Source organism: Lagenorhynchus albirostris, chromosome 15 (genome assembly GCF_949774975.1).
Source record: "Lagenorhynchus albirostris chromosome 15, mLagAlb1.1, whole genome shotgun sequence".
NCBI classification, from domain to species: domain Eukaryota; kingdom Metazoa; phylum Chordata; class Mammalia; order Artiodactyla; family Delphinidae; genus Lagenorhynchus; species Lagenorhynchus albirostris.
The window spans coordinates 23,062,522-23,080,316 of record NC_083109.1 but is presented as its reverse complement, the minus strand read 5'-3'; the positions used below and the strand labels follow the sequence as shown (position 1 = coordinate 23,080,316).

The 17,795-nt window shown below is 43.5% G+C and overlaps 1 protein-coding gene across 3 annotated transcripts in view; it reads left to right on the top strand.

Annotated features, from left to right (window-relative positions):
- The window catches only part of AAR2 (AAR2 splicing factor), a 67,004-nt gene extending 50,626 nt beyond the window's left edge, over positions 1-16,378 (top strand). For 2 of the 3 annotated variants that reach the window (XM_060123564.1, XM_060123563.1), the window contains one exon: positions 14,736-16,378. In XM_060123564.1, coding sequence (XP_059979547.1) covers positions 14,736-14,762 — 27 coding nt within the window. In that variant the 3' untranslated portion in view covers positions 14,763-16,378. Of the gene's footprint in view, positions 1-12,499; positions 12,592-14,735 lie in introns of all 3 variants that reach the window. The other variant, XR_009535421.1, reaches the window with a different exon arrangement.
- Positions 16,379-17,795: the final 1,417 nt, after the last annotated feature.

The following is a 17,795-nucleotide window of genomic DNA, read 5'->3' as shown; positions in this document are numbered from 1 at the left end:
TCTGTTTTTTGTACTCTCTGTTCTGTACTCCTGATCTACTGGTCTATCTGTGTACTGATGGTACACTGTCTTAACTACTATAGGTTATTTTTAAATTAAACTTTTAAATTCACTTTTTATTGACATATAAGATTATATTAGTTTCAGGTGAACAACATAATGATTTGATATTTATATATATTGCAAAATAATTGAGCATTTAATTGCAAGATAATTGTAGGTTCTCATACAGTTGTAAGAAATAATGCAGAGAGATCCTGTGTGCTCTTTACCAAGTTTCTCCTAGTGGTAACATCTTGCAAAGGTATAATACAATGTCACAACCAGGATGTTGATATTGATACAATCTACCAATCTTATTCAGAATTCCCCAGTTTTGTACTCATTTGTGTGTGTGTGTGTGTGTGTGTTTTCAGTTCTATACAGTTTTATCACACGTGTAGGTTTATGTATCCACCACCGAGATACACAACAGTTCCATCTCCAGAAGAATCCCCGTGTTTCCCTTTTTTAGCCACATCCACCTCCCTCTCACACTCTCTCCCCACGATATCAACCATCCCTAACCCCTGGCAATCACTGATCTAGTCTCCATTTCTATAATTTTGCCATTTCAAAAATGTTGTATAAATGGAATCACATAGTATGTAACCTTTTAGGATTGGCTTCTTTCTCTCTGCATAAATTCCCTTGAGATTCACCCAGGTTGTTACACTATCGATAGCTTGTTCCTTTTTATTACTGAATAGTGTTCCAGGGTGTGGATGTACCCTTTTGTTTAATCATTCACCCAGTGAAGGACATGAATTGTTTCCAGTTTGGGGCTATTATCAATAAAGTTGCTATGAACATTCATATACAGGTTTTTGTGTGAACCTAAGTTTCTATTTCTCTTGGATAAATGCCCACGAGAGTGCAATTTCTGGGTTGTATGGTGATAGCATGTTTAGTTTTTTAAAAATACAGACTTTATTTTTTAGAGCAATTTTAGATTCACAGCAAATTGAGTGCAAAGTACGGAGAATTCTCATATACCCCCTGCCCCCGCATTTGTACAGCTTCTCCCACTATCAAAATACCCCACCAGAAAAAAAAAAAATACCCCACCAGAATGGTACATTTGTTATATCTATGGCTTTACATTGACACATCATTATCACCTAAAGTGAATAGTTTATATTAGGATTTACTCTGTTGTACATTCTATGGGTTTGGACAAAGGCATGACATGTATACCATTATAGTATCATACAGAGTAGTTTCACTGCCATAAAAGTCCTCTGTGTTCTGCCTATTCATCCCTCCCATTTCCACCTTCTGGCAACCACTGATCCTTTTATTGTCTCCATAGTCGCCTTTCCCAAAAAAGTCATATAGTTGGAATTATACAGTATGAAGACTTCTCATAGTGGCTTATTTCACTTAGTAATATTCGTTTGTTTCCTCCATGTCTTTTCGAGATGAGCTTGATAACTCACCTCTTTTTTGCACTGAATAATATTTCATCGTGTGGATGTACCACAGTTATTTATCCATTCACCTATTGAAGGACATCTTGGTTGCTTCCAAGTTTTGGCAATTATGAACAAAGGTGCTATAAATATTTGTGCGGAGCTTTTGTGTGGACCTGACTTTTCAGTTTATCTCGGTAAATACCAAAGGGTGCGACTGGTGGATCATATGCTAAGAGTATGTTTAGTTTAGTAAGAAATTGTCTTCCAAAGTGGCTGCACCATTTTGCATTCCCACCAGCAATGAAATGAGAGTTCCTATTGCTCCACATCCTCATCAGCATTTGGTGTTTCCAGTGTTTTGAATTTTGGTCATTCTAATAGGTGGGTAGTGGTATCTCCTTGTTTTAATGAGCAATTTCCTAATGACATATGATGTTGAACATCTTTTCATATGCTTACTTGCCATCTATATATCTTCTTTGGTAAGGTGTCTGTTCAGGTCTCTTGCCTATTTTTAATTATTTTCATTTATTTATTATTATTATTGTTGGCTGTGCCATGAGGCTTGTGGGATCTCAGTTCCCCAACCAGGGATGGAACCCAGGCCCTTGGCAGTGAAAGTGCAGTGTCCTAACCACTGGACCGCCAGGGAATTCCCCTCTTGCCTATTTGTAAATTGGATTTTTCATTTTCTTATTGTTAAGTTTTAAGAATTTTTTGCATATTTTGGATAACAGTCCTTTATTAGACATGTCTTTTTCAAATATTTTCTCCCAATCTGTGGCTTGTCTTCTCATTCTTTTGACACTGTCTTTCATAAAGCAAATATTTCTAATTTTAATAGCGTCCAGCTTATTATTTCTTTCACAGGTCATGCCTTTGATGTTGTATTTTAAAAGTCATCACCACACCCAAGATCATCTAAGTTTTCTCCTATGTTGTCTTGTAGGAGTTTTATAATTTTACATTTAGGTCTATGATCCATTTTGACTTAATTTTTGTGAAGGGTATAAGGTCAGTGTACATACTCTTTTTTTTTTTTTTTCCTGTGGGTGTCGTTCCAGCACCATTTTTTGAAGACGACCTTTGCTCCATTGGATTCCCTTTACTCCAACACCAGTTGACTATATTTATGTGGTTCTATTTCTGGGTTCTTTTCCATGGATCTGTTTGTCTATTCTTTCACTAATACCACACTGTCTTGATTACTGCAGCTTTACAGTAAGTCTTAAAGTTGGGAAGTGTCGGTTCTCTGACTTTGTTCTTCTCCAACAATATTGAGTTGGATATTCTGGGTCTTTTGCCTCTCCGTATAAACTTTAGAGTTAGTTTGTCAATATTCATAAAATAACTTGCTGGAATTTTGATTTGGATTGTGTCAAACCTATAGATCAGGTTGGGAAGAACTGACATCTTGACAGTGTTTTCTTCCTATCCATAGATGCGGAATATCGCTCCATTTATTTAGTTCTTCAATTTCTTTTCATCAGTTTTAGAATTTTCCTCATAAAGATCTTGTATATATATATTTTTAGATTTATACCTAAGTAATTCCTTTCGGGAGATGCTAGTGTAAATGGTATTGAATTTCTTAATTTCAAATTCCACTTGTTCATTGCTGGTGTATAGGAAAGCAATTGACTTTTATGTATTAACCTTGTATTCTGCAACCTTGCTAAATTCTCTTATTAGTTCCAGGAGTTCATGTGTAGCTTTATTTAAAACAACAACAACAACAACTGTCAAACTGTTTTCCAGAGGAGCTATACCATTTTACATTTCTACCAGCAATGTCTGGGCCATCCAGTTTCTCTGCATCCTTGATCGCATTTGGTGGTGTCGCTACTTTATACTTCAGCCATTCTGATAGGTATATAGTCATAGCTCATTGTGGTTTTAATTTGCATTTCCTAATGGTTAATGATGTTGAACATCTTTTCATGTGTTTATTTGTCATCTGCATGTATTCTTTGGTAAAATGTCTATTCATGTCTTTTGTCCATTTTCTAGTTGGATTGTTTTTTTACTGTTGAGTTTTTTACTGTTAGAGTTTTATATACTCTAGAACTTAGTCCTCCAAAGTATAGTTTTCAATATACCCTGAAATCTAGTATTTTTTAAAGATTTAAAACATTTTTATTTTATATTGGAGTATAGTTGATTTATAATGTTGTGTTAGTTTCAGGTGTACAGCAAAGTTATTCAGTTATACATATACATATATCTATTCTTTTTCAGATTCTTTTCCCATATAGGTTATTATAGAGTATTGAGTAGAGTTCCCTGTGCTCTACAGTGGGTCTTTGTTGATTATCTATTATAATATCTATTATCTATTATCTATTTTATACACACAGTAGTGTGTATATGTTAATCCCAGCCTCCTACTTTATCCCTCCCCCTCCCATCTTTCCCCTTTGGTAACCATAAGTTTGTTTTCTAAATCTGTGAGTCTATGAAATCTAGCATTGTTAGTCCTACAGCTTTCTTCTTCTTCTTCAATATAGTCTCTACAGTAGAAAGTCCTTTGAACTTTCATATAAATTTTAGAATGTGCTTATCAGAACCTTGAGAAGATTTTGATTTGGATTGGGATCTATAGATCGATGTGAGGAGAAATGACACCTTTCCAATAGTGAGTGTGCCAATTTATGAACATAGTATATTTCTCAACTTATTAAGGTCTTATTTAATTTCTCTCTGAAAGGTTTTGTAATTTTCAGTGTAGAAGTCTTGCACATCTTTCATTAGAGTTATTACTAGGTATTTTATAGGCTTTGGTGCTATTGTAAATGGTATTGTTTATTTAAATTTTATTTTTAATTGTTTATTGCTCATACATGTAAATACAACTAATTTTTGAATATTGACTTTTTATACAGAGATCTTGCTAAATTCACTCATTTTAATAGTTTGCTTGTAGGTTCTTTGGATTTTCCACATACACAAAATGTCATCTGTGAATAAGGATATTTTTACTTCTTCTGTTCCAATTTTGTACATTTTTCCCTTCCTGATTGCACTGGCTAGCCTGTAATGTTGAATAACTATGGTGATAGTGGACAGTTAATCTAAGGGGAAAAGCATTCAGATTTTCACCAATAAGTATGATGTTAGCTGTAGGGTTTTGTAATGCCCTTTGTAAGATTAATGAAGATGCTTCTATTCCAAGATTGCTGAGAGTTTTTATTATGAATGGGTGTTGAAGTTGATCAAGTATATTTTCCACATCTTTTGAGATGATTATTTAACAAACTCTATTAAAGTGGTGAATTACATTGATAGATTTTTGAATGCCAAACCAACTTTGCAGTCATGGAATGAATCATATTTGTTCATGATGTATTGTGATTTTATACATGATTAGATTTGTTATGTCAATATTTTGTTTAGTAGTTTTACATCTACATTCATGGAGATATTGGCTTATAATTTTCCTTTCTTGTAATGTCCTTTTCAGAAGTTGGTAACAAGTTTAGGCTGAAATCATCAACCAAGTCACGAAATATTCCCTCCTTTTTTATTCTCTAGAAGAATTTATAGAATTGATTCTTTCTATTTTCTAAACATTTGAAAGAATTTACCACTGAGATCATCTGGGTTTAGAATTTTCTTTATGGTAAGTTTTGTTTTGTTTTGTTTTGGCCACGCCGCATGGCATGTGAGATCTTAGTTCCCCAACCAGGGATCGAACCTAAGCCCCGTGCAGTGGAAGCATGGAGTCTTAATATGGTAAGATTTTTAGTTACAGATTCAATTTCCTTAATAGATATGACTATTCAAAACTGTCATTTCTTTTGTGTCTGTTTTAATAAGTAATATTTTTTGAAGAATTTGTCCACTTCAATGAAATTATCCATTTTTTGGCATAAAATTGTTTACAATATCTTGTTACCTTTTAAATGTCTGTAGCATCTGTAGTGATGTCCTTTCTTCATTCCTGATGTTGATAATTTGTGCGATCTTTTTACCTCTGTCTCTTCTTGATCTTTTTTCAGAGAACCAACTTTCAGCTTTGTTAATTTGGAGGTCCATTTTATTTATGTATTTATTTATTTATTGGTTGCATTGCGCAGCATGTGGGATCTTAGTTCCCGACCAGGGATCGAACCCATGCCCCCCTTCAGTGGAAGCACGGAGTCTTAACCACTGGACTGCTGGAGAAGTCCCTGGAGGTCCACTTTAAATTAAAATTCTCAGCTTGAATTTTTTTTTTTTGGTAGCTCATCAATACTTACAGTTCAGACCTAAAAGCCATGTGAGGGCCAGTCAATGTCCATACCTTCGCGGGTGAGATTTTTCTTTAAGCTCACACAGATCTCAGGCTGAGACAGACAGTTGTCTTTGCTGCCTGCCTCTGTGAGGCAGAATCTCTTTTTAAATTCACCATTTTTTTCTGTGATGTAGCCCTTCCTGAATCCATAATTTATGCAGGATGGTCTCTGACTCATTTGGCTCTCTGCCCTGTGTGGGCCATAGACTTTGTGTTACCTGAGCTGTAGGTGTCTGCGTGGCATCTCACAGCTTCAGTGTGGGTTTCTCATTGGTCTCATGTTCCCAATTTGAGGATTTCTCTACTTTCTTTAAGACTTATCCATTTCCATATTTTTTTTAATCTAGGATTTTTAGATGTTTAATAATAGGAAGATTTTCGTATCTCAGACCCTAGGGCATTTGCAGTGGCTGTTCCTTCTATCTGGAAAGCTTTTCCCCCAGATACCTGCAAGGATGTCATATCCCCTTTACTCTTTTCCTCACATATTACCTTCTCAGTGAGCACTACCTGACTACCCTATTTAAAATTAATAATCTGTGCCAATTCTCCAACTCTAGCACTTCCTACTCCTCTTACCCATATCTACCTTTCTCTTCCTTTTTTCATAAAACTTATAATCACCTAATAAACTGTATCATGTCTTGCATTATGTTTTTTGCTTATTGACAAGTCCCCTATGCTCTAGGAAGGCTGGACCGTTATCTTTTTCGTTTACTGAAGTCTCCCAAATTCCTAGGACAGTGTCTGACACGTAGCAGGTTCTCAGTAAATATTTCTTGAATTAGTTGAACAAATAAAGGAATGCTTCCAGAAACTGGAGCCCTCTTGTTAGATAGAGAGAGAAACAGGGGTCTCGAGAGAGAAAGGGATTTGTCCAAGGTCACCTGGAGAGGTGGTGGCAGAGCCAGGACCAGAACAATTACCCTTGACCTTTGTCCAGCACTCCACAGTACTGAAGTACAGTCACAGTCTCCTTGGAGATTTGCCCCAGCCCCCAAGGTGTGGGCAGCGCAGGAAAAACAGTCCTCACTTCACAACACTGTTGGCCACTTTCTCCTGGAAGCATGGCCTTCCCCAGTTCGGCCCCCCAGCAGTCTCTTGGTCTTTCTTCTGCTTCTCTGCTCACATCATTTTAGCCTCTTCTGCGCAACTCTTTTATTTTTGCCATGAATACCTTTTGCTGAAATACTGTAGGACTCACTTTCACAATAAGGTAACCGAACTGTTTCTAATAGAGGAACCAAGTAACATCCAACTCTCCATGTACAGCATCTTGTCATTTCTAGAAAAATCCTGTCACATTTTACGATCAGCTTTGGCTGGAAGGCCTGGGCTGTTGATTGAAGCCCAGAGGGTCTCTGGAGATGCTGCGTGAGAGTTTTCACTGCTGCTCTGTTGGCTGGGAGCCCCACCTGCCGCTGAGGAGGCCACAGCCCCACCGACGGATGAGGAGGCCAGGCAAGATGAGCTGGAACGTAGGCAGGAGCTGGGTTCTGCATGTAGGGATACCCAGACTGTCGGTTTCTCATCCCTCCTAGATGGGCTCTGGAAGATGGTCGTTTATGTGCACCTCTTGGGCTGCACCCCACAGGCCTACAAGGCCTGTGCTTGCCCAGCTTCAAGACCAAAGAGCGAGCCCAGAGTCAGCAACAGAGACATCAAAAAAAAAAAAAATTCAAGCTGAGAATTTTAATTTAAAGTGGACCTCCAAGGACTTCTCCAGCAGTCCAGTGGTTAAGACTCCGTGCTTCCACTGCAGGGGGCATGGGTTCGATCCCTGGTTTGATGAATGGGAGAGCTTACTTGTCTGAAGCAAGTCCTGGTGCGTGACACACGGCCGTGCGCGGTGGCCTGGGGGCAGGACGTGGCAGCAGTCTTCACTCTGCTCAACTCTTGAAGGTTGCCGATTCTTAAGGTTCTGCCCAGGTGATTTTCTTGTCTCTCTCGATGCCCTCTCCGTGAGTGACTTTGTCTACTCCATGCCTTCCCTCTCTCTGTCTCCAGCCCCAGCCTCTCCCCTGATTTCCCATTTCTCTGGACATCTCCTTACAAACCTCTGGTGACTGGGAGGCCCCTTGGGTGCAGGAGAAAGGCCTGGGTATGGAAGGCAGAAGAGCTAGCTCCATCACCCACTTGGATCAGTCACTGCTGCTCTCTGAGCCTTGAATTTTCTCTCCGAGAGAAATGGGGTTGGCCTCACAGGTTGTTGGCGGGCGGTGGCTTCCAGGGAGTCTGTGGATCGACAGCCCTTTGAAAACTGTAAACTACGGAGCCCGCAGGAGGAGCAGCTCCATGTGCCCTGAGATCCCTCACGTGACCCGGGTGCCCATGTGGCCTTCCTCCCGTTTGCCTTTTGCCCAGTACTCGCCTCTCAAGGCTGTCCTATCAGCAGCTCACACCAGAAACCTGAGCCTCATTTTTGCCTCCTCCCCTCCCGTCGCCCCACATCAGGATCCATCAGCAACAACTCTTGATTCTGTCTCTGACATCTCTCCTGACTATCTCCTTCCTCTCCCTTTCCGCAGCTGCAGCCTAGTCTAGGCCCATCACTTCTCTGGATGGTTGCAGTGGCCTCGGCACTAGCCTCCCTGCCTCCAGTCTCACGCTCTCTTGATGGCCATCCTCTACACTGGCCACGATTAAACAACATTGGATCACATCTTCCCTGTCCTCTAAACCCTGTAACAGCACCTCTTTGCCTCCCAGATGAAGTCTGAGCTGTTCACCTGGTACTCAAAGTCTTTCCTGATCAAACCCCTGCTCTGGCCTCAGCTCTGCTGCTCTCCACACGCACCCGCACTCAACTGTTTGCTTTTCCCTGAATCCCCTGTGCCTCCTGCCTTTTGTTCATGCCAGTCCCTCCACCCAGCATTTCCTCCCTTCTTTCCTTGCCTGCTGTGGGGGTTGTCACAGCCCCTGTAGTGCACTGCAGAGTAGGAGAGTGAAAGGTGTACACACAGCATGCAGGCATTTTGATATGACAATGATCCCACTTTTGCCAGAAATCTTTGGAAATAGCCTCTCCTCCCCTAGGCTGAACCATCAGATGTGAGAGTTGTCTCTTAAACCCAAGATTTAGTCTAGTGTGATCAACCAGATGGGCTGGTTTAGGGTTTAGGACACAAGGGTTTAGGGTTGACCAGATATCCACGGGGTGAGGTATGTCTATGAGATGCTTTGAGTGGGATTCACTAGATACTAAGGTGGGATCTGGTCACCTCTTTGCTTGAGCTGGTGGTGTCAGACACCCTGGTGATGTCAGCCTTGGGGCCGGCTCAAGAGGACTGAGGCCAGAAAGGGGCTGAGACCCATCTGTCCACGTCCTTTCATTTCTCCCCCTCCACTCAAGGGTCCTTGAGCTGCCAGCTACCACTCCTTCCCAACCTCACAGCAGCACTTTGTTCAGGTCTCGGGGGGCCATTCCAGCAAGTTTTAGCATAATCTGGGACTTTATCCTGGTTCCACCACTTTCTCCCTGTATATCCTTGGATAAGTGAATTAACTTCTTTGGGCCTCAGTTTCCTTTCTGAAAAATGGGGTTCTTAAATCCTCTTAACTGTGGTATTCAGAGGATCAGCTGAAATGGTCCCTCCGAAGCTTTTGGTGTATGAACAGGAAATAAATGTCCTTCTGTCCATCCCACTCCCCCTACACTCTATTTCAAGGGAGAAGACTTTGTTCCATTCACATCTGAGATACTCTTCCTATTCTGCGTGTGGCCCAGGGCCTAACATATGACAGGTGCCCGTAAGTGTTTCTGAATTGGTCATGTAAGGGAGGGTGACTTGGGGGGATAGGTAGTGCCCTGTCCAGGGCATTCGGACATGGGGTAAGGGCAGCACAAATGCACCTTCCCCTTATGTCACACAGGCTTTAGGTTTTGAACCCTACAGACCCGGGTTCAAATCCTGGCTGTGCTCTTACTTGCTCTGAAATTTGGGGCCTGTGATCACCGGTCTCCATGCCTCAGTTCCTCATCTGAAAAGGGATGGGGGGGATCCCCAGGTCAAAGGGGTGTGATGAGGGTCAGAGCCGACACACAGTAGGTACTCAGGAAATGGGACCCAACTCGTCCTCCTCCCTCCGTCCCTCCCTCCCTCCCTTCCTTTCTTCCATGTGAGAGATGTCTCCAAGGAGACGAGAGGAACTATTTAAGGAAAAGAGCTAAGGCTCTGGTGGGAGCAGATGGTAGCTCGGGCATCTGGGAGGCTGAGGCAGGTGGTCTGGCCCTTTAAGGAGACGGTGGAACCCAAGCACCTCCCGTCCCAAAAAGCACCAGGACTGGCCCTGGAGGTGAATCTATGTTGAGGGGCAGAGAAAAAGCCTTTCTGGTGTCACAGAGAAGGGACAGAACCCTGGACCTGGCTGTGCTTTTGACTCACTTGATGACCCTAGAAAAGTCCCCACCCTCGTCTCTTGGCCTGTGGGCAAGTAGCAGGCCCCACTGAGTGGGCTAGGGCAGGGAGAAGGTAGGATTGCGGGGAGGAGGCTGCGTTCCAGGCTGAGACTAGTGTGAGGGAAGGCACCTGGCAGAAATTCATTCATTCGTTTGCTCACTCATCCATTCATTCCATTCATATGAATGAATGGAGCGCCTTCCTCAGCCAGGCCCTGAGCACACTTCATTTCAAGCCCTCCTCAGAACATCCTTGTTGTGGTATTTTTCCCCCCAGTGTACAGATGAGGAAGCTGAGGCTCTGAGAGGCAAAAGGAGTTGTCCTGGTTCACAAAGGAAGTCAAAGATTCTTTCCCAGTCTTGTCCTCATTTTTCATAGCTCCTCACCACCTTCAGTTGAAAATCCTGATTCCTCAGAGGACTTCAAGGTTGTGATGATCCAGCCCTGGCTGCATTCTGGCTTCATCTTTGAACTCTGAGACTTCAGCCCCAAGGAGCTGCCCACAGTGGCTTGCAAGGGCCCGGCCTGGCCTCCAGGCCTTAGTGTACATTGTCCCCACTTGCTGGAATGTACACTCTGTCCTTCCTTTGCTCATCAGACTAAGTCCTGCACAACTTGGGAGTTACCTCTTCCCGGACATCTTCCCACACTCCCCCGACAGTTGGTCAGAGCCCCTCTGGGAATGGTGGGTTTTCTTGGGTCTCCCCCGGAGCTGGCAAGGCTCCTGAGACCAGAGACATTCCTCCTACAACTGTGTATCCCCGGTGCCCAGCATAGGGCTTGGCCCAAGTGGTATCAGTGAGCATGGAATGAATGAATGAACAAGATGAGGAACACCCTGGGGCTCCACTACTAGCTTCACTCCTTTTGTTCTCCAGACATTTCCCAGGCACCTCCTCGATGCCAGGCTTGATGCCAGCCCCAGGGACAACAATAACCCAGGCTTGCAATTTACTCTGTGGTTTACAACGAGCTTCTATCATAAAAGTCACAACCACCCTGCAAAGTAGGTGCTCATGCTTATGTCCATTTTCCAGATGTGGAAACTGAGGCCCAGTGAGGTTGAGTGACTTGCCTAGTCACAGCTAGTACGTGACAGAGCCAAGATCTGAACCCAGGCTTGCTCAGTCCAGAGGTCACACTCCTTCCACACCATCAAGACAAAGCAAAACAAAGCAAAGGAATATGTGAATACTCAAAAAAATTGGAAAACATAGGAAAAGAGAAGGAAGAGTGAAGTCCTACATTCCGCCCCCCCTTCGACCCTGGGATATATTTCATTAACGGTCTGGGAATCTCCTACTTACTTTTGCTGAGCCTCTGTCTTCAAGGAAGTGACTTGGTCAAGGTCACACAATGCAAGCAGCAACATGTGAACCCAGATTGCTGGCCACAATTTGAGGTGAATTCAATGTGGCCTCAGACGTCAAGGAGCTATATCCAGTTTTATGTAAGAGATGGAAGCAAACAGGTATGTTTTACTTTGCATTCCCCCCAAAAGCAGCAGCCCCTGAGACAGTGACTTGAGCACAGGTAGTTCATTTGGGAGGTGGTCCTAGGAAGTGGGAGGGAGGGAGTCTGGAGAGTGAGACAGGAGAGGAGAGAAAGTCAATAAAGTGTGCATTAGCACATGGCCACTGGAATGCCATCCTGCTGGGGACCTTCCGAGGAACAGTGGAGAAGATGCCTCAGAACTGGTTCCCTGAAGGAGGAGCATTTACCCACTGATTCCTGAGCCCATGATGGAAGGATGCTCCTAAGGGCATTAACTCCGCTGCATTTCCAAGTTGTCCTGTGCTTGAGCTCTTGTGACTTCAGAAAATGCTGTCTGTTTACAACAGCTAAGACATGGAAGCTACCTTCACGTGCCCAACAACAGATGAATGGATAAAGAAGATGTGGTACATATATACAATGGAATACTACTCAGCCATAAGAAAGAATGAAATAATGCCATTTGCAGCAACACGGATGGACTTAGAGATGATCATACTCAGTGAAGTAAGTCAGACAAAGAAAGACAAATATTATATGATATCACTTATATGTGGAATCTAAAAAAATAACACAAATGAGCTTATTTACAAAACAGAAACAGTCTCACAGACATAGAAAACAAACTTACGGTTACCAAAGGGGAAAGGGAGGGATAGATTCTGAGTATGGAATTAACAGATACTCACTACTATATATAAAATAGATAAACAGCTAGAAGTTACTGTACAGCACAGGGAACTATATTCTGTATCTTGTAATAACCTATAATGGAAAATAATCTGAAAAAGAATATACATATCACTGAATCACTTTGCCATATATCCAAAACTAACACAATATTGTAAATCAACTATACTTCAATTATTTAAAAAAAGCCATCAGGCAGAAGAATTGGAGAGAGCTGTTGGGTGCCTCCAGTGGACCAGTGTCTGGGAGCTGTCCACCTCGTCTGCTGCTGGACCCCAAGGTGGGTGGCAAAACCATTTGTTATAAGGTGTTTGAGACATGGTGTGTCTTTGCAATCATAAAGCATCTGGGGAGTCTACAGTTAACAATACTGTATTGTATACTTGAAATGTGCTAAGAGTGTCATCTTAAGTGTTCTCACCAGAAGAAAAAAAAGGTAACTATGTGAGGTGTGGACATGTTAATAAACTTGATTGTGGCGGTCATTCCACCATATATGCATATATCAAAACATCAAGTTGTACACCTTAAATATATACAATTTTTATTTGTCGATTATACCTCAGTAAAGCTAAAGAAGAAAGAAAGAAAGAAATGCTTGGTAATACCAAGGGGGAAAAATAAAGTATTTGGGGTGACAAACTGGGAATGGGGAATGGGGCGTAGAAGTTAGGGAAGGTTTCCCCAGAGTAGGTGACATCTGAGTCGAATTTCAAAAGATGAGTATCCAATGGGGGAGAGGCATTCCGGGTAGAAGGACCTGCATAGGCTGAGGTGTGAAACAGCTTGTCTTTGGGAGAAACTGCAGAGCCTGTACCTGAGTCATGGGATTTGACCAGAATTGAATTAGGAGAGGGTACAAAAGACAAATGGTGAAGAGTTTTGAATACCAGGCTAATGCTGCATACCAGTTCAAACTTTCACCCCAGGTGGTGGGGAGCCAATGCAGAGTTCTGAGCAAGGGAGGGACACATCTGTTTTATAGAAAGTTCTCTCTGAGGCTGGTGTGGAGGATGTATTGGAAAGGGAGAGACCGGAGCAGAAGTCCTGGGAGGAGGCTGGAGTGGTCCAGTCAGGGGATGCAGAGGCTGAGCCAGGGCAAAGACAGAGCAATGGGGAGGCGGGGCCAGCCCCAAGGGCTGTGTAGGGGAGAGAGAGTTCATCGCATGCAGTAGGGTGAGGAGAAAGAGGCCAACCCTCACTGCCTGCAGGGCCCCTGGGATTTTCCTCCCTCTCCATTTCCCCCAGGGGCTGACCAAGGCTGACCAGATGCCTCGTTGACCTGCAGAGCAGTGTTGGGGCCAGGCATCCCTAGATCTGATCTTGACGGATATGGACATTATCTGGTTTGGTCACAAGCCAAGACTCATCATTAGCTAGATGTGGTTACCACTCGGATCTAGTCATTACCAGAGCTGGTCTTTACCCAAGGCTGGAGGTTACCTGCTGCCAACTGGACTCTCTCCACTTGGTTTGAGTCATTCTGTCCTCTCCTAGGGTCTTTCTTGAAGTCTGTGGCTCTGCATGGTCTGAGCTGGTGGCCTGATGGCAGGAGTCAGAAGAGAATCTGACACCCAGGCTGCTACAGCCTCTTCCCCATGATAACCCCTTTCTGGACCCTGGCTGGGTCAGGCAAACATCCCACAGTCCCACAACTTCCGTTCCCTTCAGAGCCCTGACCGCTCTGTGCTGTGCTTGGGTTAGAACACACGTTCCCAAATGGACCATGCCTGTCCTCAACTCTCCCCGTCTCTCTCAGTCTCTCCATCTCTCTTTGAGTCTCTGTCTCTATGAGTTTCTCTCTCTCTTTTTAAATACGGACCTCAGGGACTCATGATTGAGTTAACAGCATCCTTGGCTCATGACACAATCTCAGGATTGGTCCATGCACGGCCCTGTGTATATAATACAATACAATACACTATAAAACACAACATATGTGCCTGTGAACCACTGTCCCCTACCCACCCACCCCCGCCCCAAGAACTAGAACAGAAACAAAATCTGACATCCATTTCTGTGCTCCAGCCCATCCCATCTCCCAGCTCTCTGCCAGAGGTCACTAATATTCTGAATTTTGAGTTTATCCTTCCCTAGTTTCTTTGATTTTAGTCTTCTTACATGTATGAATGCCTAAACAATTTATTTGTTTTTACTTATTATTTTAAACAGTATACTGTATAGAATGTTGTCTTAAAAAAAAAACCTCAATGCCACGTGGTGAGAATTCATCCATGTTGTGTGTAGTTGCGATTCATTCATTTCAAGGGCTGTGTGTGACTATACCACAATTTATTTATTTGTTCCTTCTCTCGTCAATTGATAATTGGATTGTTTTCAGGTTTTCTGATCTTACGAACAGTGCTGCCGTGGATATTCATCCGTATTTCTCCTAATGCTCTTCAAAAATGTGTTGTGTTCCAGGGTCGGCATCACCTGGAAACTTGTTAGAAATGTAGACTCCTCAGCCCTGCCCTAGACCTGCCGAATCAGAACCTGCCTTTGAACAAGATCCCTGGGGGATTCCTATGAACACTAAAGTTCGAGAAGCATTGGCCCAGGCTACGTGTGCAGGGTTCTCTTGGGCACACGTATCCAGGAGTGGATTTGCTGGGTCACAGTGGTGTTGCAGTACAGAGAGCTGCACTGATCTACATCTTTACCCACACTTGGTATTGTCAGACTTTCTCATTTTTGCCAGTCGAATGGGAATAAAGTGGCAATTCATCACTGTCTGGACTTACCTCTCCCTGATGACTAATGAGGTCAGGCAACTCGTGTTTACCGGCCATGTTTCCCTTCTGTGAAATGCCCTGTGAAATGCTCTTCTGGGCTCACTCAGCTCTACTCCTGCCTTTGCACTTGCTATTCTCTCAGCCTGAAACAACTTCCCCCTTCACTGCCCGGTGTCAGTTCTTCCAGGAAGCCCTCCACGACTGCTGCTCAGGCTGTGAGCCTCTTCAGCCTCACTGGCAGGAAAACTTGGTGTCACTGTCCCTTCATTTCATCTCCTGGAGGCTCTTCCTCACCAAAGAGATCGCAAACCTTATGGCTTGGCCCCCACAGAGTTTTGATTTTTTTTTTTTTCAACTTAGTTCCATGATTTAAAATTTGGAAAATTTTGTATTTTAAAAAATCTGAAAAATTTTGTATTTTAAAAAATCGGAATTGCTGATTTATCTTCAAAAAAACAAGATGTAACCCCACTGGGCCTCTTTTTCTACATGGCAACAATCAGCTGGTGCTGAGTAGGGGCTGCCCCTGCCAGACCATGTGTCACAGTCCCCACACCTCCATGCTCACCGCCTGCTTAATGACCTGCCTGGGCTCTGTGAGCATTTAAGTTTGTGACGCTTGCCTAAGCACACCAGTTGTTTATTCCTCTAAATCTCTCCCATCCTTTTCCTTCTCCCCGTAACTCTGTCTCTGTCCCCCCTCAGGCCTTCACACCTGTCCCCTGGACTGTCACACCAGCCTCCCCACGACCTTGCTTTTCTAGTCTTGCCCCTTCCAGTCCACTGACCATGTCACAACCCCACTCAAGAACCAACAGTGGCTCCCCATTGCCTTCCCAGGCATCTCCTGACTTTCTAAAAAAAAAAAAAAAAAAAAAAAAGCAGGGACTTCCCTGGTGGTCCAGTGGTTAAGACTCTGCGCTCCCAATGCAGGGGGCCTGGGTTTGATCCCTGGTCAGGGAACTAGATCCCATATGCTGCAACTAAGACCCAGTGCAGACAAATAAATAAAGAATTATTTTTAATTTTAAAAAAAAGCATTATTACATTATGAATATTTCATGTTCACAACAAAGTCTAGAGAACAGCATAACAAACACCCATGTACCCACCACCCAGCTTAAGAAATAAACCATTTCAAGTGTAATTGAAGCCCCATTACATTCCCTTCCCTTTCTCCCTCTGGGTCACTACTCTCTTGAATTTGCTCTTTATTACTGCCATGTGTGTTTTTATGTAATACACTTATATTACATATGCATGTGTCCCTAAACAATATATAGTATTGTGGGTTTTCAAACTTTATATATCTGGCATCAAACTGTGTCTTCCATCTGCAATTTGCTTTTTTCATCCAATGATGTATTAAAAATTTTTTTTATTGTATTGAAGTATAAAATTCATACAAAGAGTACACGAATCATAAGTGTACAACTCTGAATTTTCACGAATTGCATCAACAGTGTGTTTTTCTGAGATTTCTTTTCATGGACGCATGAGGCTTGCATTCACCTATTTTGAAGATCATGGTGTGGAGAGCTTTCCCACTGCTTGAGTTCATCACTATTTACCCCATCTCTGCTTGATGGATAGCTAGGCTGTGTCCAACTTTCCACTATTACACATGACGCTGCTATGAACATCCTTGTACAAGTCTCCTGGGACCCCTGTGTGAGGTGTTCTCCAGGGCAAAGCCTGCTCATCTTCAACCTGACCATATGTTGCCAGGTCACTGCCCAGCCCTCGGCTCTTGCTGGCTCCCAGCTCAGACAATAAGGTCTTCCCAACTGCTCCAGGCGGCACATTCTCTGTGGCCCTATTGACACTCTGCCCAAACATAAACCACCTCTTTGCCTGCCACACACTCTCCTTCCTCCCCCTGGAACTCCAGACTCACTTCTCCTTCCAGGCCCTACTAAAGCTGCCTCCTCCAAGGAACATGACCTCATGGTGTCATCTCTTCTGAGTGATATCCTCTCACCACAGTTGTCAGAGCCCATGAAGACAGAGACAAACCTAGACCAGGCAGTGGGAAAGGAGAAGGGAGGCATGGATGGGCAGCTAGGGAGTGTGAGAAACTGGGATATGTGACTGATTGCTCAGGGCTTTGATGGATGAATAGGAGTTTGCCGGGTAGAGATGGTGGGAAGGCATTGCAGACACAGGGAAAGGCAGAGAAGCACTGGAACAGACGTTTCTGGGATGAGGATGAGGCAGGGTGGGTGGGCAGTGGATCAAGCCAGAAAAAGAGCTTGTAAGGAGCCTTGAATGCCAACCTTTAACACCATTTTGACTCTGCATTCAACTGGCATTCTTGGGAGATGTGGGAGCCAGGGAGAGTGAACACATTCATTTGACACTTACTGAATGCCAGGCACCAGCAAGGAGTTTAACATCCATTATCTCCTTGTTTCCTCGATCCCAGTTGGGGATACTATACTAGTGTTGTTCCCATTTTAGGTGAAGAAACTGGGGCTCCAAAAGAACAGTCTCTCATCTCTGATCTCAGAGCCTCAGGAGAGGTAGGATGGGTACTCTGCCCGGTCCATCCGACTTCAGGGATTGTCTTTAACCCCCGTGCTGCCATAGGCAAGAAGACACCAGGGAGAGGTTTCTGTAAGAAACAGGTCACCAGGAGGGGGCACACGTTCCCAGCGGCAGGACCCCTAGGTTCGAATCCCAAGGGCCTCCTGACTCGCACGGTATGGCCCAGACCAATCTCGTCCTCTGTGGGCCTCAGTTTCTCTGC